At 43.8% G+C, this 24,177-nt stretch overlaps 1 protein-coding gene across 1 annotated transcript in view; it reads left to right on the forward strand.

Annotated features, from left to right (window-relative positions):
* LOC137379708 (A disintegrin and metalloproteinase with thrombospondin motifs 20-like) overlaps positions 1–24,177 on the forward strand; it is a 603,896-nt gene that overhangs the window by 242,091 nt on the left and 337,628 nt on the right. The window contains exons 10-11 of the mRNA XM_068050948.1: positions 4,000–4,141; positions 8,674–8,778. Of these exons, the coding sequence (XP_067907049.1) occupies positions 4,000–4,141; positions 8,674–8,778 (247 nt within the window). The remainder of the gene's footprint in view (positions 1–3,999; positions 4,142–8,673; positions 8,779–24,177) is intronic.

Here is a 24,177-nt window from a genome sequence, read left to right on the forward strand (position 1 = left end):
CAAAATCTATCCCATTTAGCACGGTGGTAGTGCCACACAACACGATGGTGGGTACTCTCAATGTGAAGATGGGACTTTGTCTCCACAAGGACTGTGCAGTGGTCACTCCTTCCAATACTGTCATGGATAGATGCATCTGCGACAGGTAGATTGGTTAGGACGAGGTCAAGTACGTTTTTCCCTCTAGTTGATTCCCTCACCACCTGCCGCAGACCCAGTCTAGCAGTTATGTCCTTTAGGACTTGGCCAGCTCGATCAGTACTAGTGCTACTGAGCCACTCTTGGTGACAGACATTGAAGTCCCCCACCCAACGTACATTCTGTGCCCTTGCTAACCTCAATGCTTCTTCCAAGTGGTTTTCAACATGGAGAAGCACTGATTCATCAGCCGAGGGCGCGGGATGGGTTGTAGGTGGTAATCAGCAGGAGATTTCCTTGCCCATGTTTGACCTGGCGCCATGAGACTTCGTGGGGTCCAGAGTCAATGTTGAGGACTCCCAGGGAAACCCGCTCCCCACTGTATACCACTGCTGGGACAGTTCATACCCAGGGATGGTGATGGTGATGTTTGGGACATTGTCTATAAGGTATAATTCTGTAACTATGTCAGGCCGTTGCTTAACTAGTCTCACCACCACCTTCTCAAGGGCAATTAGGGATGGGCAACAAATGCTGGTCTAGTCCATGAACTAATAATTTTTTAAAAAGTCTGTGGGACAACTCTCCCAATTTTGGCACAAACCCCCAGATGCTAGTAAGGAGGACTGTGTAGGGTTTACAGGGCTAGGTTTGCCATTGTCATTTCCGGTGCCTACACCAATGCTAGGTGGTCCATCTGGTTTCATTCCTTTTCTGAGGCTTTGTAGTGGTTTGATAGAACTGAGTGGCTTGCTCAGCCATTTCAGATGGCATTTAAGAGTCAACTACATTGCTTGTGGGTCTGGAGTGACATGTTGGCCAGACTAGGTAAGGCCAGGAGATTTCCTTCCCTGAAGGACATTAGTGAACCCAGATGAGTTTTTACAACAATCAACAATGGTTTTATGGTTACCACTGGATGAGCTTTCAATTCCAGATTTATTAATTGAATTCAAATTCCACCATCTGCCATGGTGGGATTCAAATCCATGTCCCCTGGGGCTCTGGGTTGCCAGTCTTGTGACATTACCATGACACCACCGCCTCCCCTTAATTCTGTTAATCTCCTATTAATTCTAACCTTCCTTGCTGCATGTAAACGAGGGTAAGAAAACTATTTAACTATGAATGGAAGTGGATCAAAATGTGAGCCAATAAAATTATTGCAGACAACATAACAAGGGAGACAATGCATATTCTGTACAAGAAGGCACTTTAAAACAGTTTAGCGGGTTGTTTTGAATCTTTTCACTTTTCCCGTGGGGAATAGTGTGAAGCAGTAGAAGGGCTCACAGGTTGATTAACAATCTGACGGGCCATGACATGACTGCTTCCATTGCCGTAACCATTGTTATACTGACTAATAAGGTAGTTAGTTCTATCGGATGAGTATTTTATCAACTCATATGAGCCATACAATAAGGAGAAAGGGGGGCATCCACACCCAGTGGACACTATATCAACCCAGAATACAGCTCCAATTTCCACTCACTGGGACTACCTGGAGTAGGTTTTCAACCCTGCACCTTCTAACTCAGGGGTGAGAATGATCCCACTGAGCCAAAGGCTTGCTCCAAGAATTCAGGTAAAGATGTAAAATATATTTACCCAAACCTTTGTGTCAGCTTCACTCTAGGGAAGGCACAGAGAGCAAAAATACATTCCCAAAGAGAGGGAAGAAAGGTACAAATTGGATTGCCCCAGATCCTCCTTGTGAACCTCTTAGAGGCTGGTTCAGAAGTAGCATTGGCAAAGCTTGGACTTGACTGTGGTGGTTGGCATTAACAGCCCTAACAGGCACATGGATATTGGCTACTTGGGCATAGTGGTAGAGGTTGATGGTGCCTTTGGAACCTTATCCCAAGCAGGAGTGACTGGCTTGACAGAAAGAGAAGAGACATTGGACAACTTGGTGAGGAGCAGAAAAGATGATATAGAAATCTGATAATAGGATACAAATATTAAAGAATTGTTATGAGCTGCATTCCCTACACTGTAAATCCCTTGCCTTAGTCAGGCGGTCCGTTGTTTCATGAGACACAAGGGGTTATTTTGACCACAGGGTGAAAACAGCCACTAAATGACTGCTGTGCTAATAAGAAACACCTGTTCGAAAGTCCTCGTTTAGCTCACAATTTTCGGGTGAATTGATGATTGTCATGATTTGAACCTGCCTGCAGGTGCTAACCAGAAACCTGTAGGTTTAGCATTCAGGTGCTGATTTTCATGGAACATTAAATGTGGGCTCCTCACACCCACTTCCACTAAAGATGTGGAGTGCTCTGGCTGGGACTTAGCTGCATGTTTCAGGATGACTCAGGAACTGAGGGAGAGAGCACCCAGGTTCTTTGGATGTAGCACTGGAGGTCCTGTTGAAGGAGGTCCAGAGGAGGAAGGATGTCCTGTACCTGCAGGGGTGAAGGATGCCACCGTGCTTTCCTTGCACTCCTGCCCCTCTCTCCTGCAGCAGCTGGTGCTGTCCTCCTCCCATTCCTCGTCCAGACGAATGAAAACCCCAGTAAGATGCCCACGAGCAATCACTCCCTTTCTCCAGCTAGCTCCTATAAGGTGAAGTAGAATAGCACATTTTAAGTGAAATCCTCAGAGAATTAGCAGCAGAGAGTTGGTGAAGTCTTGACAGTTTCCCAGAAAGTCCTGCCGATGTGTTTCAGAGGTCCCCTTCACAGCTCCAGCAGCAATGACCATGAAATGCTAAGTATCCCTTTAAGCAGCGATTAAAATCACCAACAATGCTATGTTTACTCCCAAACAGGTGATTACTGTTAGGGGAGGGTGTTAATTGAAGCGCTAGTCACCAAAACAGGCATTGTAAGTGGTGATCTGCTGTTTAACAAGTCTCTGAGATGGCTGTTCCTAGCTTCAACTCCTTTACCAAGATGGTGTTTCAACTTAACAGCCCATCCTGGCCACCTGTTTACTTCTTTAGAGCCTAATGTATTCATCGAAAATGTCCTCCACAGTATTTGTGTCTCAGGCTGGGTCTTTGTGGTACAACTGTCTGCTGCATCAGTCAGGGAATAGAACATGGTAATGAAGGGATGGGTGAAACACCCAAAACCCCTGACTTTCACCACCAAGGAGGAGAAGGGCAGCAGTCGCAGGGGCACATCATCACCTCCATTACATGCCATCTCGACTTGGGAGCTAAATTGGATTTTCTTCACTGTCGCTGGTTCAAAATCCTGGAACTCTGTCCCGAACAGCACTATGGGAGTACCTAACCACCTGGACAGCAGCAGGTCAAGAAAATGGCCCACCAGTACCTTCTCGAGGGCAATAAAAAGCTGGCCTTGCCTGCAACACCCATATCTCCAAAATAAATACTTTAAAAAAATCTGATGTGATGAAGTGGCTCGAATTCTATTTGCTTTTGCCTTTTTTTTTAAAAAAAGAAAGCTTTCGAAGGCAGAATTTTAATAATTGCAATACCTTGCACAGCAGGTTGTGCTTCTACAGATGCTGGCAGGAGTTACTAGGTGCTTTTAACTTCAGACGAGCGTCTCTTTCTGACATTTGGCATGCAAGTTTAGCACGGATCAGCTAGCAATCAGTATTTTCAATTGCACTCCCCAATCTAGGCAGCATGTGATTTATTATATTATTAAGTGTTATGGCACTTCTGTCCTCCAATTGTCCAGGGGACATGCATGCAGAAAGTGGGCTACATTGGGAACAAAACCCAGGAGATGGTGTGAACTGCTTGCCCAGTTTTTTTTCTCTTCCTCCGACACCAACACCCCCCCCCCCCCACCCCCCCCGGCATCATCCGACTCATAAATCTCACAAATAGTGGTGATATTTGGCTGTAAAAGCTGACAGATTTTTCCTGTGTATTTCTAGCACTGGATATGGAGAATGCCTGCTTGATGAAGCAGCAGCAAGGAGCTATGACCTTCCAGCTCAGTTGCCCGGTCAAATCTATGATGCGAACAAACAATGTGAACTGATGTTCGGAGCTGGATCACAAGTTTGTCCCTACATGGTGAGTTATTTCATAACCATTCGCCGAGTGAACATGTGAATGCTTTACATAAGGACTGGAAGAACCTAGGGGGCGTAATCATTGCAATGAAGAAGACCATGCAGGTAGAGATCCATGGTGCTCCCTGTCCCCAGGTAACCGATGTAATTTTGTGTAGCACCGCTGGATGTGGTGCTAAGTGAACAAATTTTCTCCCCTAGTGTCCTGTACCCATTAATATTGCTTCCAACAGGAGCATTTATACTGTGTAACACATGCAGAAACATTAGAGCTATTGTATATGGCCAAGAGTTATGCATGTACAGTTGCTCACAAATGAAATATTAAGGCAATTACAGGCAATTGAATTAACACATGCGCAAGTCTTACTAGGTTAAGTTTGTGCACTTTCCCTCCCAGACCTGCAACAGGGTTTCCCTTATCCTCACTTTCCACCCCACCAGTCTCCACATCCAAAGGATTGTCATCCACCATTTCCGCCACCTCCAGTATGATGCCGCCACCAAACACATCTTCCCTTCCCCTCCCCTGTAAGCATTCCGAAAGGATTGTTCCCTCTGCCACACCCTGGTCCACTCCTCCATTACTCCAACACCTCATCCCCTTCCCACGGCACCTTCCCATGCAATCGCAGGAGGTCTAATTCCTGCCCTTTTACCTCCTCTCCTCACTATCCCAGGCCCCAAACACTCCTTTCAGGTGAAGCAGTGATTTACTTGTACTTTCAATTTAGTATACTGTATTCGCTGCTCACAAATGTGGTCTCCTCTACACTGGGAAGACCAAATGCAGACTGGGTGACCGCTTTATGGAACACCTCCGCTCAGTCCGAAAGCATGACTCCGAGCTTCCAGTTTTGGCCATTTCAACACCACCCCCCCTGCTCTCATGCCCACATCTCTGACCTGGGCTTGCTGCAGTGTTCCAGTGAACATCAACGCAAGCTTGAGGAGCAGCATCTCATTTACCGATTAGGCAAACTACAGCCTGCTGGACTGAACATTGAGTTCAATAATTTCAGAGCATGACTGGCCCTTTTTTATTTTTATCTTTATTTTTTTATTTTAGTTTGTTTCATCATTCATTTTTTTTTACCGTATGCCTGCCCGCTGTCTTTTTCATGATTGTGCTTTTGGCTAGGACTGTTCATTATTCGGTCATTTTACACCCTCTATGCACTAATGCTTTGCCTTTCACCACACCATTAGCACACTCTTTGCCTTTGCCCCATGACCTTCTTGTCAGTTAATCTCTCTGACCCTCTGTCCTATCAACACCTTCCATTTTGTTCTCTTTTCCCCTACCCCCGCTTTATTTGCTTTCAATCTATTACATTTCTAACCTTTGCCAGTTCTGATGAAAGGTCACTGTCCTGAAATGTTAACTCTGCTTCTCTCTCCACAGATGCTGCCAGATCTGCTGAGCATTTCCAGCACTTTTAGTTTTTATTTTATATTAGGGGAGTTCCTCTGGTGTCCTAGCCAATATTTATCCCCTAACTAATGCTTCAAACAGATTATTTGGCTATTATCTGAATGCTGTTTGTGGGAGCTTACTGTGCACGTATTGGCTGCCACACTTTCTACATTACAATAGTGACTACACTTCGAAATTAGTTCATGAGTTGTAAAGTGCTTTGCAACGTTATGGGTTGTGAAAGACACTGTATAAATAAAAGTCTTTTTATTTTGGCTGCTGGTGATAAGGCCTTGCCCCATCTCTACAGGTTAGGAATGCAGGTTTAGCATTACTGTGGTTGAGGCTCCCATGGCCTTACTGACCTTCCCATGTGATTGAAAAAAGCAGCAGCCGTAATGGTAGGAACAACAACTTACATTTATATAGCCCCTTTAATGCAGTAATCTGTTCCAATCAGCCAGAAAGTTTGACTGAACTAAAGGAGGAGTCATTAGGGCCTGTGACCAAAAGGTTGGCCAAATAGGTGGGTTTTGAAGAGCATCTTAAAGGAGGTGGGAGAGGCAAAATGGATTAAGGAGGGAATTTCAGAGCTTAGGGCCGAGATGGTTGAAAGCACGGCAGCCAATGGAGTGTTGAAGAAAATTAGTGAGCAAGAGGCCAGGATTGGAGGAAGGCAGAATTCTCAGAGGGTTGTAGGGCTGGAGTTAGTTACAGAGATAGGAGGGGCACAAACTCGACAGAATGGTGTCCATGGGGATAATTTTAACACTCAAAAAATGAGTAGGTTTGGATCAGGTGGGAGTTAAGTTCAAATCCAACCCACCTTGAAGCCCACCCACTTCCAGTTTTAATGGAGGCTGGCCAGGGGACGGGGGACCAGCCGTGTCACAGGACGGAGTTCAGTCAATTAAACCTTTTAAGGAGGCTGCGTGCCTCTATTTTAACACAGTTTCTGTTTTTAACCGGTTTCTTGGGCATTGGGAAATCCAGCAGGTAAAAGGAGGCTGGATCCATAAGGTAAATACTGCTGGTGGGCAAGGCAGAGCAAGAGTGCGCAACAAGAGCACTCAACAAACTAACCCTATAAACTGACCCCTTACAATCTGTCCAACCCCTCCCCACAATCTACCACGCAAACTGATCATACCTGCTGATCCCGATCCCTGTGATCACCAACCCCATCTCTTCTCACCGTGATGCTGCATCCCCCGCCATGATCTGTCACCTTCCCGACTACCCTGCAATCTCTGACCCCTCTAACCATGCTCCACACTGCCTCCACGGCAACCTTTACCCCACACCCCCCTTCCACCACTGGGCCTACTTGTGATTGGCAGTCTTACCCTCCCAAGAGGCAGCCTAGCCTGTCAATCAAGCTGACTGTCAGGTGGGGAAATAAGTTCAAGACGCCTTTGAATTAAAAATCCACAGCATTGGGGGAAACGTGTACTTTTGGTTTCTCTGATAACTCTTGCTGCTCTGAAACCATGCTCCAGTAAATATCGGGGCCAGTGTTTCTGTTGGAAGCATTTCTACAGTAAAAATGGGTCAAAGACCTATCATAGACTCTGGATTCTACCAGTCCTTGCCCATGAAAACTACATGGCTTTGGTGCCCATGTGTAGATTTCCTGCGAGGTTAATTAAGTCATTTCACAAGCGCTTTTTTTAATCACAAGCACTATACAACTCGCTTTAGAGTCTGTACGAGCCTTGGAAAGAATAAATATGGACTGAAGCCCAAACCACAGACATGTTCAATGCATTCAACCAAATCAAAAACTGAAATATGATGCAGTTGAGGTCACTGTGAACCAGACTTTTGCAGATGTTTCTTTATAAAAACAACTGCTGGAATTAAAAATACATTCTGGCAAGTTTGCAAACTAATATGAAAAATTCATGCTCAAATTTCTATCTGGACCAGTACAGACCCAGCTGCTGTCTGCTGGCGCATGCAAAGGTGCAGTATCCGTGTTTATTAAAATGAGAGGATTGATGCCGTCTATTGTAATTAAGATACTCTCACCATTCATCCCACATTTTAGTGATTTCAAATCGCTTTTCACTATGGCTCTGATGGTTATCCTAATTTAAAACAGACATTAGTTTTTTTAAACAAAAACTGGCACTTACAATGGTGATAGTGATAATCCATTTCCTTTGCGATGGGTTATCAACAGCAGTGTAAGATGTTTTAACTGAAGTTCCATTCACCTTTTCAGATTGGCGCAAAAGATTGTGTGGCATTATTCGAAGAGCGGGTGTTCTCCCTCGTGTCCTGGCCATTATTTCCGCTCAAATAACATCACTAAAACAGATTATCTGGTCATTATCTCATTGCTGTTTGTGGGACCTTGCTGTGCACAAATTGGCTGCTGTGTTTCCTAACATTACATGAGTGACTACATTTCAGAAGTGCTTCACTGGTTGTAAAGCAACTTGCAATTTCCTGAGGTTGTGCGTGATGCTTAACAAGTGAAAGTTCTTTGTTTATTACCAGCTCCTGAAAATACCAAATATGACTGCCATATGTATACCGTGCTACTTGTTACTTAAACTAATTTCCCAAATTCTTGTTTTGAACTGCGTTTCCTTGTGCTTTTGAAAGAAAAGCAGTTGAAACAAGTACAGCTAAATTAAAATTCAAAGTACAAAAGGCAAAATAATGTGGATGCTGGAAATCTGAAATATTGCAAGAAAACATTGGCAATACTCAGCAGATCAGGTAGCATCTGTGGAGAGAGAAACAGAGGTTAATTTTCAGGTCTGAAAATTCAAAGTAAATGTATTATGCTGGAATTAAGGGCAAGAGTGATGTGGAACTTGTCATGGGACGTTCTGATGACATTTTTAAAATGAGCATTAATTATTTTGTCACATGACCAGCTCCAGACGTCACAGGTAAGCATAACTTTGGAACAAATGTGGTTCATAAACACTTTAACTCATGTTCCCATCAATTTTCATACCTTGTAAGAATAGTGTGTACAATTTGTTTATTGTTTTCAATGGATTGAAAAGTAAAGATGATTACTTTGCACAATATATTTTTGTGCTTTTTAAAGTTAATGGAGAGTTACCACATTCTAAATGAACTCATTCTCCACACAGAAACAATGTAAACGACTGTGGTGCACGAGTGTGGAAGGGGTACACAGAGGCTGCCGGACTCAACACATGCCTCTGGCTGATGGGACTGACTGTGGCCATGGAATGGTAAGCTCTAGAGGGTCAGTGTTCTGAAGGGCAGGAATGTCTGCACAGAGGAATTAAAGTGTTTTTATATCTGACACGTTGGCTTGAGGGAGACTGATGTCTGTGAGTTGCCCGACTCCAGTTATACTGCAGCAGAACTATACCCTTTTGAGTAGGTCGCTGATACAAATTGACATAAGAGGGAGTTGGGCTGGTTTGCAGTCTAGGGTGTAGCTGAGAGTGGGAGGCTGAAGGATTCACAGTCTGGTTTGCATGCACATCTGGCAGACATGATGCATATTATCATTGTGCTTGATGCATTAAATTTATTAAAACAAAGACAATGTGTATTCAGGTGTGCAAATGGTTTTTAACCAGTGAAGTAAAGAGACAACTGGTGTTGACAAAATATAATACTTACGCAAAAAGTTGTATTTACCCAGTAGTGTTGTGATTAGATAGTGTTGAGAGGTGCTATCAGTTGTCACCAGGAAACCAATTGAGAGGAAATGAAAAAAAAACTTCACAGGGTTGACTTTCTCCTCAACTGGATTGGTTGTGCAGGTGCGGTCTGCGTGCAGGTGGTTAGGAAAATTAAGTGAGTGGGCCATGTGCATGTTTTGGGCCCAGTTTTCCTGGCTGCATTTTATGGACTTGCGGTAATTTCAAGCCACAGCTCCAGAATGTGCGCAGGAATATTTAGATTGATATCCAGCTCAATTTTTTGGTAATTTCCATGGACTGTGCTTTTTATGCCTTTAAAACTGTTTTTTGAATGTAGGTAGAGAAGAAGCTATGTGTATGATGGAATTCTTAAAAGAGGAGTGGAGTTTGAAGTTAGTTTTAGTCTACAATGTACACAGTACCTTTTTAGTGCTGTGTTTAAATGACATGTTTTCTCATTATTTCCGAGTTTTAATAATGTGTATTTTTGGTATGATTTTGGAGGACAATAAGCCTGTTTTTAAATATACCATCCCCTCTCAAAAAAAGTTAATATTGTCTGCTAATTTGCTCAAAGGTTGCTCTGATGTTTGAAAATATTAATAAAAGTGACAGCAGCGTACAATGTGATGTTATTTTGAGTAGCCAATGAGTGTACTCTGTTTGTCCAGGGCCTACTCATCCGACAGGGCCTACAGTCATGGTGCTGGCTGTCCATCCAACAGAAACTACAATCACAGTGCTGGCTGCCTGTCCTACAGGGCCTAAAATCACAGTTCTGGCTGCCCTTCTTACAGGGCCTACAGTCACAGTGCTAGTTCTCCATCCTACCGGGCCTACAATCACAGTACTGGTTGTCTCCTGCACAGCCTATAATCACACTGCTTCTGTCCGACTGGACCAACAGTCACACTGCTGGCTGTCCATCCTACAGGACCTACAGTCACAGTGCTGGCTGTCCATCCTACAGTCACAGGCTGGAAAGATCTGGATCCCAACAACATTCGATGCCAATGGCATAGGTAAAACTAAGAAAGAGGTTCTGCTGAGGGATTATGTGCATCTAGCAGCTAAATTAAAAAGCAGAACCGCAAAGGTAATAATCTCTGGAATACTACCTGAGCCACGAGCCAATTGGTCTAGGGTAAGTAAGATTAGAGAGTTGAATGCATGGCTCAAAGATTGTGGGTGAAACATGTTTTGATTCATGGGGCACTGGCAGCAGTACTGGGAAAGAGGGAGCTGTGGGACAGCCTTCACCTGAACTGCACTGGGACAGTGTTCTGGTGAATTGTATAACTAGGGCTGTAGAGAGGGGTTTAAACTAAATAGTGGGGGTGAGGGTTCAGGTGAGGGGAAATTTAGAAAGTTAATGAAAAAGGACTAGGCAATATTGCAGGGTAGTAGTATGGGTAATGATAAGTTGTGTGTGACAGGAAGGGACAGAGCATACAAACTCAAGTGCACCAGCAAGTAAGGTCAGAGTAGGGAAAAATGGTAAAAAAAACAGAATTAAAGACTTTTTATCTGAATGCTTGCAGCATTCATAACAAGATGGATGAATTGATAGCAGAAATAGAAATAAATGGGTATGATATGATAGCCATTACAGAGACATGGTTGCAAGGTGACCAAGTCTGGGAACTAAATATTCAAGGCTATTTGACCTTTAGAAAGAATAGGAAGAAAGGAAAGGGAGGTGGGGTAGCTCTGATAATCAAGGATGTGATTAGTACAGTAGTGAGAAATGACCTTGGCTCGGAAGATCAAGATGCAGAATCAGTTTGGGTGGAGATAAGAAATAGCAATGGAAAGAAGTCACTGGTGGTAGTAGTTAATAGGCCCTCTAACAGTAGCTACACTCTAGGACAGAATATAAGCCAAGAAATAATGGGGGCTTGTGGAAAAAGCACGGCAATCGTGGGAGATTTTAATATTCATATAGATTGGACTAATCACATTGGCAAAGGTAGCTTGGAGGATGAATTCATAAAGTGTATTAGAGACACTGTCTTAGAACAATATGTCTGGAACCAACCCGGGAGCAAGCTATTTTAGACCTGGTAATGTGTAATGAGGCAAAATTAATAACTGACCTCATAAGAAAGGATCCTCTAGGCAAGAGTGATCATAACATGACAGAATTTCACATTCAATTTAAGGTGAGATGTTTGGGTCTGAAATGAGTGTCTTAAACTTAAATAAAGGCAATTACAAAGGTATTAAGACAGAGTTGGCTAAAGTGGACTGAGAAAATTAGTTAAAAGGTAAGAGAGTAGGGAAGCAGTGGCAGACATTTAAGGAGATATTTCCTAAGTCTCAACAATGATATTTTCCATTGAGAAAGAAAGACTCCATGAGAAGGATGCACCATCTGTGGTGAAATAAGGAAGTTAAGGATGGTATCAAAGTGAAAGAAAAGGTATACAATGCTGCAGAGATTAGTGGTAGGCCAAAAGATTGGGAACATTTTAGAAACTAGCAGTGGATGACTAAAAAAAAAAGAGGGAGAAATTAGAGTATGAGAGTAAATAGCAAGAAATGTAAAAGCTTCTACAAATATATAAAAAGGAAGAGAATAGCTAAAGTAAGTGTTGGTCCCTAAGATTAGAGACACAGCACTGAAACAGGCCCTTCGGCCCACCGAGTCTGTGCCGAACATCAACCACCCATTTATACTAATCCTACACTAATCCCATATTCCTACCAAACATCCCCACCTGTTCCTATATTTCCCTACCACCTACCTATACTAGTGACAATTTATAATGGCCAATTTACCTATCAACCTGCAAGTCTTTTGGCTTGTGGGAGGAAACCGGAGCACCCGGAGAAAACCCACGCAGACACAGGGAGAACTTGCAAACTCCACACAGTTTGGAGGATGAGACTGGGTAATTAATAATGGAAACAGGTAAATGGTAGAGATTTTGAACAAGTATTTTATATCTGTTTTCACAGTAGCAAATACAAAAAGCATCCCAAGAATAGCAGAAAATCAAGAGGCAAAAAGAAGGGAGGAACTCAAAACAATCACTGTCACTAGAGGAAAAGAACTAAGAAAACTATTGGGACTCAAGGCTGACAAGTCCCTTAGACCTGTTGGTCTGCATCCTAGGGTCTTAAAAGAAGTGGTTACAGAGATAGTGGATGCATTGGTTGTAAATTTCCAAAGATTCGCTAAATTCTGGAAATATCCAAGCGGATTGGAAAACCGCAAATGTAGCACCTCTATTCAGAAAGCTGGAAACTATAGGCCAGTTAGCCTAACATCTGTCAATGGGAAAATTCTAGAATCCATTATTAAGGAAGTAGTAGCAGGACATTTAGAAAATTATAATACAATCAGGCAGAGTCAACAAGATTTTATGAAAGGGAAATGATGTTTAACAAATTTATTAGAGTTCTTTGAGAATGTAACAAACAGGGGGATAAAGGGAACCAGTATATGTGGTGTATTTGGATTTCCAAAACTCATTTGGTAAGGTGCCACATAAAAGGTTACTACACAAGATAAGAGCTCATGGTGTTGCAGGTAATACATTAGCATCCGATAGAGGATTAGCGAACTAACAGGAAACAGAGGGCTGAATTTTACGACTGTGCCGCAGTTCACGGCGGTGCACTCTGATGGTGGCGTGCGTCCCGCGCGGATGCGCCGTCCATGAGCCCCCGCGATATTATACGCAGGGGCTGATTTAAATAGAGGGGGCAGAGCGGCTACTGCCAATGACGTAGAGGGGGTGGCCACAGTGTACCCAGCAACAGCGTCTGGTGCCACTGCGCAGGCGTCGGTGCCATTTTTACAGGGCTTGAAGCCCTTTGAGGTCATTTTAATCTTTAAAGGTAAAGCGATAGGAATTTTTATTTAACAATTAATAAAGATCTGGAGGCCCTTCCCCAGCCCCCCACACTGGTCAATTCAATGCCCGATATGACCGACACTTGCCTTTTTCCCTACCCGAATTTCCCCCCCACCCCCAACCTTCTAACTTTTGCCCTTCAACCCCTTCCCACCATCCCCACATCCAAAAAAAAGTGATTTCCCCACTCCCCCACCCCTCTCGCCCTGCAAATTTTGTTCCTCCCCCTTCCCCACCAGGTTCTCACCTTGGAACTCCATATAGAGTTCCAAAGGCTCGCGAAGGACGAACGGTGGCTGTAAAATCGGCGTGGGACGGCCGCCGCCTGCAGTAGGTCAATTAATATATCATTACTGTGTATTTACATATTTAGATGAAGGGCCCGCTGCGAGGTGGGGGGGGGAGGGTGGGCTACACCATGGTCCCCTCACCGCCGGTAATATACGGCAGGCCCTTCTCAATGTTGGGGGGGGGGGGGGTGGCCTGTCCCCACTGAATGCTGCAGCACAGAGGGATCTGGGTGTCCTTGTACATGAATCACAAAAGGTTAGCAAGCAGGTACAGCAAGTAATTAGGAAGGCAAATGGAATGTTGGCATTTATTGCAATGGGGATAGAGTATCAAAGTAGGGAGGTCTTGCTGCAACCATACAGGGCATTGGTGAGACAATACCTAGAGTACTGACAGTTTTGGTCTCCTTACTTAAGGAGAGATATACTTGCATTGGAAGCAGTTCAGAGAAGGTTAACTAAGCTGATTCCTGGGGTGAAGGTGTTGTCTTATGAGAAAAGATTGAGCAGGTTGGGCCTATACTCATTGGATTGTAGAAGAATGAGAGGTGATTTTATTGAAACATGTACAATTTTAAGGGGGTTTGACAGCGTAGATGCTGAGAGGATGGGCTGGATTATAAGGAGCCCTCGACATCGGGATCCATGGCAGAGGGGGCCTGAAGGTGGCCCCAGATGAGGACCTCAATGCCGGCAGGGCCCGGCCTGATCCTCCAGGTGGCAGTGGGGCACTGTGGCGGCCGCCTTGCCACTCGGCGACGGGAGCACAATCACCATTTGCAAATAAAGTAAATTAATAGATTTGCATGTACCTTCCATTAATCTTGATGTTGCGTTGTGATCTTCAGCCCGTGCCTTTGGATCCCCGTCCGGGGAAATGAGGTGCAACACTGGTAGGGAAGGGGGAGGAGGTAAGTTTATCAGTGTTGGGGGCGGAGGGGGAATGGGGTCAAATTAATGTCGTGGGTGTAGGAGATGGTCAGACGGGTTGTAGTTTAAAGTTTGTGCAGTTTGCAGGGGGAGGTCAGATGGTAAAGTTGTGTTTTGGAGGGAGGGGCAAATAATTAATTTCCTTGTTATTGGGGGTGGGTGGGAGAGGGGCAAAAGAAATGTATTGATTGAATTTCATTCAGTTTCTCTTTGAATATTTAAATTAGCTGGTAGGGCTAACAGCCCTTTATAAATGGCGTCAGCACCAGCACACAGGCAGCTGACGCCATTGCAAGGGACAGACAGCCTGCCCCTCCACTTGATCAGGGAGGGTGGGGATGGTGGGGGGGTGGCCAGCCCCGGCTATTTAAATGAACCACTGCGCTTGAGATTGTGGTTGTTCTTCGGCGTGCAGGCTGCCATTTTTTTCGCCCGCTGCAGATTTCAGCGGGCATTTAAAATTCAACCTGATGTTTCCCCTCATGGGGGAATCTAGAATTAGGGGGCACAGTTTCAAAATAAAGAGTCTCTCTTTTTTGAGACGGCAATGAGGAGGAATTTCCTCTCTGAGGGTTGTTAATCTTTGGAATTCTTTTCCCCAGCGAGCAGCGGAGGCTGGGTCATTGAATATATTCAAGGCTGAGTTAAATAGATTTTTGATCTGCACGGGAGTCAAGGGTTATGGGGAGCAAGCAGGAAAGTGGAGTTGAGACCACAGTCAGATCAGCCATGATCTTATTGAATGGCAGAACAGGCTTGAGGGGCCAAATGGCCGACTCCTGCTCCTATTTCTTAAGTTCTTATTTAGGAGAAATGCTGAAAGTTGGCGGAAAAAGAAAAGAAAAGCAATCTTTATGTTATCTAGCAAGCTCCACTGCAGGAAGTTTTTACATTTCACTGAATTCAGTAGTTGCTTAAAAACTGCATTACTGTCTCATTTCATGACATCAGAGGGCATTGTTTGAAATGTTATAAAATAACACCCAACAATAGCCTACAAAGCCCAGACACTACTGGAGTGTGTAAAGTGGGCCAGCTTCAAGCCAAAAGACTTGCAGGTTGATAGGTAAATTGGCCATTATAAATTGTCACTAGTATAGGTAGGTGATAGGGAAATATAGGGACAGGTGGGGATGTTTGGTAGGAATATGGGATTAGTGTAGGATTAGTATAAATGGGTGGTTGATGTTCGGCACAGACCCTGTGGGCCGAAGGGCCTGTTTCAGTGCTGTATCTCTAATCTAATCTAATCTTCACTGGAATTCACAAAGCCCAGTGACTGGCTTGTAACAGCCACAGTTATGACAATGTGTAACTCTGTCAACAGACCTTTTCTGTTACAGGTCTTTGACCACCATGAAAGCATGTCAACAAGCATGGAGGTGTCTGGAAGATAATAAAAAATGAAACTAAATATTTCTGTAGAGTAACCTTCAAAAGGATAAGAGACACCAAACAGCTCCACTCATAGACTGTCTTTGTAAAATGATGTTAACTTTTCCGACTATTGATGGGTTGAAGTCTGTCTCAACCTTTTCTCCTTTGAAGTACAAGCCAAAGAATGAATAGTGTGTATGTTACTGACCCACCTGAGTGTACGATTCCTTAATATGGATGAGTCCAGTTAACACTGCTTTATTTAGCTACACTTTTATTATTTGTCCAGCTGTCTATCTTTCATTTACATTATTCCTTCGTGTACAGATAGAACCTGGCGATTTTATTCAGATGTTGGTTGCCAGTATTTAAATTATTTCGTTAGCAACAAGTTCCTGTTTCTCATTGGAAGGGTTACCTGCCCATTATAAAAAGTTTATTTTTTTAAAAAGGAGGAAAGTATTTTTACATTTACAAGTTAGAAACACACACCAACCACTCCCCCCTCATCCCTGATTTAGTGCTCGACACTTTGACAGTGCCAAATTGGGAAAAGTGTCTGACTTCAAACCTTGGTCAAACTGATGCCATCATTATGAATTGCGCACTGTATATTTCATGGTTATTCAAATGGAGTTGGGGGAGGTTGAGGTTATGTATTATAGTGGCTCTTCTAATTAGGTAGACACTAGTGCAGGAGCATTTTCTCACGAATGCTGTTTAAAGATTTAAGTGGTGCACCTAATTAAGTAATTAGATTGCATTGTTGGCATGTACCTGAATGGAATGTTTGGTATAGATTTCTTTAATTTGCATACCTACAAGGCATTGTAATGTCATGTCCAGTTTAGCCCACTTAAATGGATATCTTGTTAAGTATTCAGTTTTTGTCTTCACCAGGTGCTCAAGTGCTGCCCCATTAATCTGTATTAGGGGATATTTTGTAAAGTGTCTAATAACAAGTAATCTTTTCATTATGTAATTTTGTAATGCATACGTCTCGCCCAATAACTACAGATGTTTATGTACTAGAAACCAGCCTAACTGGTGTGAATGTCCAAATCTATAAGCACTTTAAGCAGCCCCAAACAATGTGCTTCAATTGTAAACATAATATCGCATTTTCCCAAATGTAGGTTCTGTATTAAGAGTTAAGAGTCCATTAAGAGTTATCCCAAAGAGTTCCCATTTAAACATAAGAACATAAGAAATAGGAGCAGAGTAGGCCATTCAGTCGCTCGATTGCTCCGCCATTCAATATGATCATGGCTGATCTGATTGTGGCCTTAACTCCACTTTCTTGCCTACCCCCTATAACCCTTGACTCCTTTGTCGATCAAAAATCTGTCTAACTCAGCCTTGAATATATTCAATGGCCCAACCTCCACTTATATCTCTCCAAAAAGTGTCTGAGGATAAATTGTACAAATTGGTGCTCCCGGTGGGTACCTCTGCCCATTGAGAGTACCTAGCAGGAATTTGGGAGCAGCTGGAGAATGCTGTCCATGTTGATATTCCCAAAGTTATTAAAGGCCTTCAGCACTTCACCACCATGTAAATTAAAAAGAAGGAGGCATTCTATTCTTGTAAATAGTTATTAAATATAGGTGGGACAATAAATTAAGTTAGACTCTTTGGAATAAAATTCACTATTGCTGTCTGAAATAGTTTAAGAATAGGTTACGCATAGATGTATACGTGCTAAGTATGATTTTGAATGATTTTAAAGATTTCAGTGTTTTGATGGTGCAGTTCTAGTTGGTCTAATTTCTAAGATTAACCAGTACCAATATCATTTGTAGCTGTCTTCTAATTCAAAATAAAATGAATGATAAAAGCAATTAATTGGAATAGTTTGATCCTTTTATTGTAGTAAGTGATGTTAAACCATTTTATGATCAAGAGATGCCTTTTTTAAAATCCAGTAAAAAATTCAGGAGAAGCCTCTTTACTCAGGGAGTGATGAGAATGTGGAACCTGCTCCCACATGGATGGTTGAGGCAAATAGCTTAGATGCATTGAAAGGGAAGCTAGATTACATAGTATTGCACAGAATGGAGAGCACAGAAACAGGCCATTTGGCCCAACTAGTCTGTGCTGGTGTTTATACTCTACACAAGTCTCCTTCCATTCTGACTGTCTCATCTCAGCCTTTCAGCATATCTGGTACATGAAGGAGAAAGGAATAGAAGTATATGCTGATGGGGTTATATAAAATATAGTGGAAGGACTTTGGAGCAAAACACTGGCAGAGACCTGTTGGGCCAAATGGCCTTTTTCTGTTCTGTAAGATTCCATGTAATTCTACGTGGTGGTGTAGTGGTAATATCACTGGACTAGTAATCTAGAGCTCAGGCTAATGCTCTGGGAGCATGGGTTCGAATCCAACCATGGCAGCTGGTGAAATTTGAATTCAATTAATAAATCTGGAATTAAAAGCTAGTCTAATGGTGACCATGAAACCATTGTCGATTGTTGTAAAAATCCATCTGGTTCACTAATGTCCTTTAAGGAAGGAAATCTGCTGTCCTTACCTGGTCTGGCCTACATGTGACTCCAGACCCACAGCAGTATGTTTGAGTCTTAAATGCCCTCGGAAGCAACTCAGTTCAAGGGCAATTAGGGACGGGTAACAATTGCTGGCCGAGTCTGCGACGCCCACATCCCACAAGCAAATTTAAAAATGTAAAAGCTATGTTTGAAACTGCTGTGCATGTTACTGCTTCCTGAATATTTCAGTGACCTGCAGCATGTGGATGTAACTAACACCAGTCCACTGATAATTTGACTTGTGATGTGACTTTTCCAGAGATGTCTAGTTGCGATAATCTTCGTACTGCTAAAATCCTTGCCTCCTTATTATATTAAGTAAAAGTATCAATTTGTATCGATGGTCTACAAGCTTCCAAAACTCAGTGATGGTTTTCTCCTGTAGACTTGTTAAATCTGGTCAGTAATAGATTATGTAGCTCTTCATTCACTGCTTCTGTGTTATTTCAACTCCCAATCTATCATTTTCAGCCTTTCCCTAATCTCCTAACTCTTTTAAATCCTCATTGCTGTTACATTGTCTATTTGTGAAAATATTGTGGATTAGTCGGCCCTGATGTCTCCACTTTGAGTATTGTTCCAACTGCAGCCACCGGCTCAGAGTCTGTTGATCACTTTACCTACAACTAGAACATTCCTACTTGTCAACTGCCTTGATGTCAGTTTGATTCTGGCTTCGATGAACTGGAACAGAGGTACCCAACCTTTTCGCGTGAGGGGCCAGATTATAAATTTTGTTCGACGTAGGGGGCTGGTGAGCACATTTCGGAAGGATAAGGGCATTAGAAATTTATTTTACTATTCATCGAAACAACAAAAAATGTGCATTTTTGTGAACAAGCTTCAAATGAGAAGACTAATTTATTAATTTACTATGTTAAACACTGATTTAGATACCTGGCATTTATTTGCTTGCACAAGTAGTCAATGTCTGCCCGCACATTTGATGTAGCAATGCAGAGAGAATTCCAGATAGATGTCCATCGGTCAGGAGTGATTGTGATCGCTCTCTCTCCGTCTCTTTGTGTCTGTCTCTTTCTCTGGCTGTCTCTTCTCCTTGCACCCCTCACCCCGGTTCTCTCTGTCCCCCCTCCCTCTCTCTGGTTCTCTCTGTCCCTTCGTCCCCCACACCCTCTCCCTGGCTCTGTGTCTCTCTCTTTCCCCCCCCCCCCCCTTCAGGCTGATTCTTCACCCCCACCCCCCCTCCCCCGGCTCTCTCTTCCCTCCCCCATCCCTCCCCCGGCTTTCTCTTCCCCCCCCTCTCTCTGACTCTCTCTCCCCTCCCTCTCTCTGGCGGGCTGTCCCCCTTTTTCTGGCTCTTGCCCCCCCCCCCTCCCTCTCTGGCTCTCTCTTCCCCCTGGCTATGCCAGCATTTATTGCCCATTCCTAATTGCCCTTGAGAAGGTGGTGGTGAGCTGCTTTCTTGAACCGCTGCAGTCCATGTGAGGTAGGTACACCCACAGTGCTGTTAGGAAGGGAGTTCCAGGATTTTGACCCAGCGACAGTGAAGGAACGGCGATATAGTTCCAAGTCAGGATGGTGTGTGACTTTGAGGGGAACTTGCAGGTGGTGATGTTCCCATGCATCTGCTGCTCTTGTCGTTCGAGGTGGTAGAGGTTGTGGGTTTGGAAGGTGCTGTCCAAGGAGCCTTGGTGCATTACTGCAGTGCATCTTGTAGATGGTACACACTGCTGCCACTGTGCGTCGGTGGTGGAGGGATTGAATGTTTGTGGATGGTGGGCCAATCAAGTGGGCTGCTTTGTTCTGGATGGTGTTGAATTTCTTGAGTGTTGTTGGAGCTGCACCCATCCAGGCAAGTGGAGAGTATTCCATCACACTCCTGACTTGGGCCTTGTAGATGGTGGACAGGCTTTGGGGAGTAAGGAGGTGAGTTACTTGCTGCAGGATTCCTAGCCTCTGACCTGCTCTTGTAGCCACAGTATTTATATGGCTACTCCAGTTCAGTTTCTGGTCAATGGTAGCCCCTAGGATGTTGATAGTGGGGGATTCAGTGATGGTAATGCCATTGAATGTCAAGGGGAGATGGTTAAATTCTGTCTTGTTGAAGATGGTCATTGCCTGGCACTTGTGAATGGCCTCCTTCTGTACCATACAATTTCTATGTTTCTAAAAAACGTAAGGTTTAATGTAATATTTTCCGTTGTACTCAGTTTAACATGATGAGGATTATTGTGGTGAATGTAAAGCTCTGTCTAAGCTTCAAACAGTAAAACCTAATTTTTCATTACGTAAACTCAGCAAGAATTTAATATGGAGCTTCGTTAGTTGCCTTCATAACAGAACTCTTTTGGCTTTCTGTGGAGGAAATGAAATAAATACATATCTAATCAGATCAAATTTGTTTGACTAGTACCAGAAATTGATGAAATAATCTATGCAATTTTGAAACTCTGGAAGTAAATGTCATTGGGCTGGATTTCGGCGGCGAGCATGCCAAAGAGCCGCCGCAACCTCCCGCGCAGCGGCTCATTTAAATTGCTGCGGCGGCCTGCCCCATCCCCCTGATCACGTCGAGGAGGCGGACTCTCCGTTGCTGGCAATGGCATCAGCTGACTGTGCACAGGCGCGGGCGCCATGTTTGAAGAGCAGCCAGTCCTGCCGACACACTTAAATTCCTAAAGAAGTGCCGGCCACTGCACCAAAGATCACGGTGGGCCCTCAAGATCGCAGGTAAGCCTATTTAAATATATTCATTTTATTGATTTGAATATTTTAATTGGGTCCCCGTCACCCAGCAGCGGAGCCTCGCCGCTGCCGGGAGGATTGGGCTGGACCCTCACGGTGTCGAGGTCCGTGGCGGGCCTCCTCCGGAGCCATCTTCAGGCCCCCCCACCATGGAACCCAACATTGGGGAGACAACAAGATCCAGCCCATTGTTTGTGATTGCTGTAGTCATTAAGAGGGTGTTATGAAAACGCCAATGGATTTTGTGCCAGGACTGACTGCTGTTCTGGTCCCATGCACTTGATTGAGAGAAATAATTAATATTTTGACTGTCTGTCTGTCTGGTGAGAGATGATCAGTCTTCAAGAAGCGTATGGAAGAATCCAAATAGTATTAATTCTTAGTGTTAGTCATGGCTCAGTGGTAGCACTCGCCTCTGAGTCAGTAGGTCATAGGTTTAAGCCCCACTGCAAAGGTTTGAGCACACAATCTCAGCTGTCACTTTAGTGTAGTACTGAGGGAGTGCTGCAATTGTTGACGATGCCCCCTTTCAAGTGACAAGTTAAAATGAGACTTCCTCTCAAACTGAATTCTGCCTCTCAGATATAAAGAATCCCATTGAACTATGCAAAGAAGAGCAAGGAAGTTCTCCAAGTGTCCTGGTCAACATCTATTCCTTGACCAACATTACTAAAACAGTTTCTTTCTTTGGCCTCCTTATCTCGAGAGACAATGGATAAGCGCCTGGAGGTGGTCAGTGGTTTGTGAAGCAGCGCCTGGAGTGGCTATAAAGGCCAATTCTAGAGTGACAGGCTCTTCCACAGGTGCTGAAGAAAAATTTGTTTGTCGGGGCTGTTACACAGTTGGCTCTCCCCTTGCGCCTCTGTCTTTTTTCCTGCCAACTACTAAGTCTTTTCGACTCGCCACACTTTAGCCCCGCCTTTATGGCTGCCCGCCAGCTCTGGCGGACGCTGGCAACTGACTCCCAAGACTTGTGATCAATGTCACAGGATTTCATGTCGCGTTTGCAGACGTCTTTAAAGCGGAGACATGGACGGCCGGTCGGTCTGATACCAGTGACGAGCTCGCTGTACAATGTGTCTTTGGGGATCCTGCCAGCTTCCATGCGGCTCACATGGCCAAGCCATCTCAAGCGCCGCTGACTCAGTAGTGTGTATAAGCTGGGGATGTTGGCCGCCTCGAGGACTTCTGTGTTGGAGATACGGTCCTGCCACCTGATGCCAAGTGTTCTCCGGAGGCAGCGAAGATGGAATGAATTGAGACGTCGCTCTTGGCTGACATACGTTGTCCAGGCCTCGCTGCCATAGAGCAAGGTGCTGAGGACACAGGCCTGATACACTCGGACGTTTGTGTTCCATGTCAGTGCGCCATTTTCCCACACTCTCTTGGCCAGTCTGGACATAGCAGTGGAAGCCTTTCCCATGCGCTTGTTGATTTCTGCATCTAGAGACAGGTTACTGGTGATAGTTGAGCCTAGGTAGGTGAACTCTTGAACCACTTCCAGAGCGTGGTCGCCAATATTGATGGATGGAGCATTTCTGACGTCCTGCCCCATGATGTTCGTTTTCTTGAGGCTGATGGTTAGGCCAAATTCATTGCAGGCATCCGCAAACCTGTCGATGAGACTCTGCAGGCACTCTTCAGTGTGAGATGTTAAAGCATCATCGTCAGCAAAGAGGCGTTCCCTGATGAGGACTTTCCGTACTCTGGACTTCGCTCTTAGATGGGCAAGGTTGAACAACCTGCCCCCTGATCTTGTGTGGAGGAAAATTCCTTCTTCAGAGGACTTGAAAACAGTTTAATTGGTCATTTATCTTATTGCTGTCTATGAGATCTTGCTGTGCACTAATTAGCTGGTGTGTTTCCCTAGGTTACAAGAATGTCTACACTTCAAAAGCAACTTACTGAATTTGGAGTAATTTTGGATGTCTTGAGGTTGTGAAATGTCTGCTAAAAATGCAAGTTCTTTTCTCCGTTTGTCCTTTGAAGGCATCACACTGTTTATCAGTGTGAAATTGAATCTGCTATGTGTCTGTTCAATTGCATAACCCAATTTAAATCCTATTGCAAATCTATTGATTCACCCTATGTCTTTTCTGCTCTCCCTATTTTAGTTGTCTTGCAAAGAAGGCTGGGACAACAGTGATTTCAGCAGCTTAAAGATGTTACCATAGCAATGGCTGTAGCTCTGAAACTTCCAAGTTCGTGTTTGGAATGGAAACCTGCTAGAATGTAACAAAGCTAATTTTTTAAGTAAAGATGCTTTTGGAGAATTCCAAAGGCCTCATTGAAGATCACATTTTAAAATTATTTTGCAAGCCCATTGATTTCAATACCAGCTTTATGATTTAAGGAATGTGGCTCATTTTACATTTTAATGAATGGAGAAATCAACCTCTTATCTGTAAAAAAAAAAAGTCCTTTAAATTGCTTAGGTGGTTGTAGCATAACATACCTTCAATAATATACATGCTGTGCCTATTGGCTAATGTAGCACCAGAAGGTGGCCCAAAAGGCAGGGAGATGGGGGAGAAGAGGGAAAATGTCCATTCCATGTTTTATTGAGGATTGATACAGCATTCATGACCTTGTGGGAATGTCATCATTCGAGAGTAAAATAGCCAGATGATCATCCTGTCTCTTCACTGAAGCTAAAGTCGGGCTGGTCTCTGCTGTCCTATGACAGCAAACGTATAAGCAGGAAACATACTCTGTTGCTATAACACCTACACATTCTTCCACTGGGGCCTTGCCCTTGCAGTGCTAGTGATCATTCCTATGTGTGGAGAAAACATTGGCCTGCAGAAAGCAAATAGCTGTAAATTGATTCGGGTCAGACTCCATTCTTAATGCCTCCGATTCAGTTACCAACAACAACAGAGCTGCTGTCACACCAACTTGACTGCAGTTGTTATCAGTGAGAAAATTAGAAAGATACTGAAATGAACTTTGTTTTAAAGTTGAGACATGAGTGCAGGTGTCTTTTTAGTGATATTAAAATGATCTGAGAATTCTGCAACAGAATGAGTCAGAAGTGGAGGGGAAGAAATTGAAGGGTTTTGTCTATTATTTTTAATTTTAAAAATAAACCAATTGCCATTGATTGTGACAATCTGTTTTAAAAAAAGGACAAAAAACATGTTTAATTGTGAATCCTTGATTTTGGTCAGATTTTGAGCATTCTACAGTCTGCCTGACTCTTAAACCGATTCCATTCCCTCACAAGGGAGCTCACAATACTCTAGGGCCCTTTATTAAAG

This window comes from Heterodontus francisci, chromosome 18, assembly GCF_036365525.1.
Source record: "Heterodontus francisci isolate sHetFra1 chromosome 18, sHetFra1.hap1, whole genome shotgun sequence".
NCBI lineage: Eukaryota > Metazoa > Chordata > Chondrichthyes > Heterodontiformes > Heterodontidae > Heterodontus > Heterodontus francisci.